The 1,418-nt window shown below is 40.6% G+C and overlaps 1 protein-coding gene across 1 annotated transcript in view; it reads right to left on the bottom strand.

Moving 5' to 3' along the window:
- The window catches only part of LOC110099658 (cyanelle 30S ribosomal protein S10), a 9,261-nt gene extending 8,253 nt beyond the window's left edge, over window positions 1–1,008 (bottom strand). Inside the window, exons 1-2 of the mRNA XM_020826873.2 lie at window positions 726–1,008; window positions 591–641 (exon numbers count right to left, since the gene is read on the bottom strand). Coding sequence (XP_020682532.1) covers window positions 591–641; window positions 726–947 — 273 coding nt within the window. The 5' untranslated portion in view covers window positions 948–1,008. The remainder of the gene's footprint in view (window positions 1–590; window positions 642–725) is intronic.
- Window positions 1,009–1,418: the final 410 nt, after the last annotated feature.

A 1,418-nucleotide genomic window follows, 5' to 3' on the forward strand; every position in this document is an offset into this window, starting at 1 on the left:
AGAAGCCATTCTCCACCTCAGGCAATTACCACCCATGTGCTATGTTATAAACAGCAGTCATACACAGATGGCAGCATGTGCTGCCTAACAAACTGTACTTTGTTTTCCTATATAAGCATACTATTATACTCTGTAAAGGTTAATGATTTCAATTTAGAAAACCTCTGTTCAGCTTCTACTTCTATTATCTTTATTTCTCTCTGTGTTTCCAATAGCTCTTCATGATATTCAATAATAAGTTCCAAACAAATTTTTTGTAATCCAATGAACAAATTCAAGGCTCTTTTTTTATTTTCTAAATTCATGTCTTATTAAGACATTAATGGGGAACGAAAATTTTAAGCTTTGACAGTAGAGTTTGAAGAAGTCGACTTTACACCAAAAAGACTGATCTCAATTTGCCCACAAATTGAAAAAGGATAATACACTCGCAGCCCCACCAATCACCAAACATCGGCATTACAAGTCACTAAATTAAAGATCAGCAGGGCCAAATTTTGTATAGATCAACAGAAAGAGTAGCATCATTAACCATCAAATGAAATAGAACACGCTCATTTCACTATATGCCAGAAAAGAAATTGCAGTACCTTATCAGCATCACTCTCAAAAGCCAGAGAAGAAGGCTCGGATCCCTCGGTCTTGAAGAGAAGAACAATCAATAAGCAATTAGTTAGCAAACTCCCCGCCGCAAAGAGATAATAAACACAGCACAGACTACAAACCTCCAAGCCTGCGAGACCTTCAGATCCGGATAAGGTTTCCGGTGAGTCCACGAGCTCCGGCGCGGCCAAGACCATGAATGACGAGGAACGGGAATAAAGCGAGGTCAGCGGCTTCGAGGAGTAAGCAGCAAAGGAGAGTGAGGGCTTCGATTTGGAGGAGACGTTAGAGTTAAAGGGAGGAAGGAGAAAGAGCGCGGACGAGAGAGTGGAAGAGCCTGCCATGGCGAGGGATTTCGGAGGCGCGGCACACTTGCCCACCCGCTTGCACGAACTTTATCTAGGACAATTATTTGATATTCTTATATTACTATAATTTTTGATTAAGTGTTTCATAAATAAATATAAATTTTTTAGTGACTTGATTGTATATCAAAATAGCTCAAAGACCCAATTCACCTTGACTTGGGTCAGCTCAAGGCGAGTCGATGGGACCAGAAAAGAAAAGTGAGCTTGTCAAATGTCATAATGAACTAGCTCATATTGTATTAGATTCGCGTATCAAATTGAACTCACTAGAACACACTAAGCCAATGGTTTAACTAGACCAACTCGCCTAAGCTTGGAAGATACTCACCCAGTCATAAGGTGTACCACACAATCTTAGGGCCAAGCCACACTAGCTCAAGCATCCCCCGCTCAAGGTCAAAAACTACTTGCAAATGTTCAGCCAAGACTGTCAACTTCATCAAAAAG

Source organism: Dendrobium catenatum, unplaced genomic scaffold, assembly GCF_001605985.2.
Source record: "Dendrobium catenatum unplaced genomic scaffold, ASM160598v2 fragScaff_scaffold_34, whole genome shotgun sequence".
NCBI classification, from domain to species: domain Eukaryota; kingdom Viridiplantae; phylum Streptophyta; class Magnoliopsida; order Asparagales; family Orchidaceae; genus Dendrobium; species Dendrobium catenatum.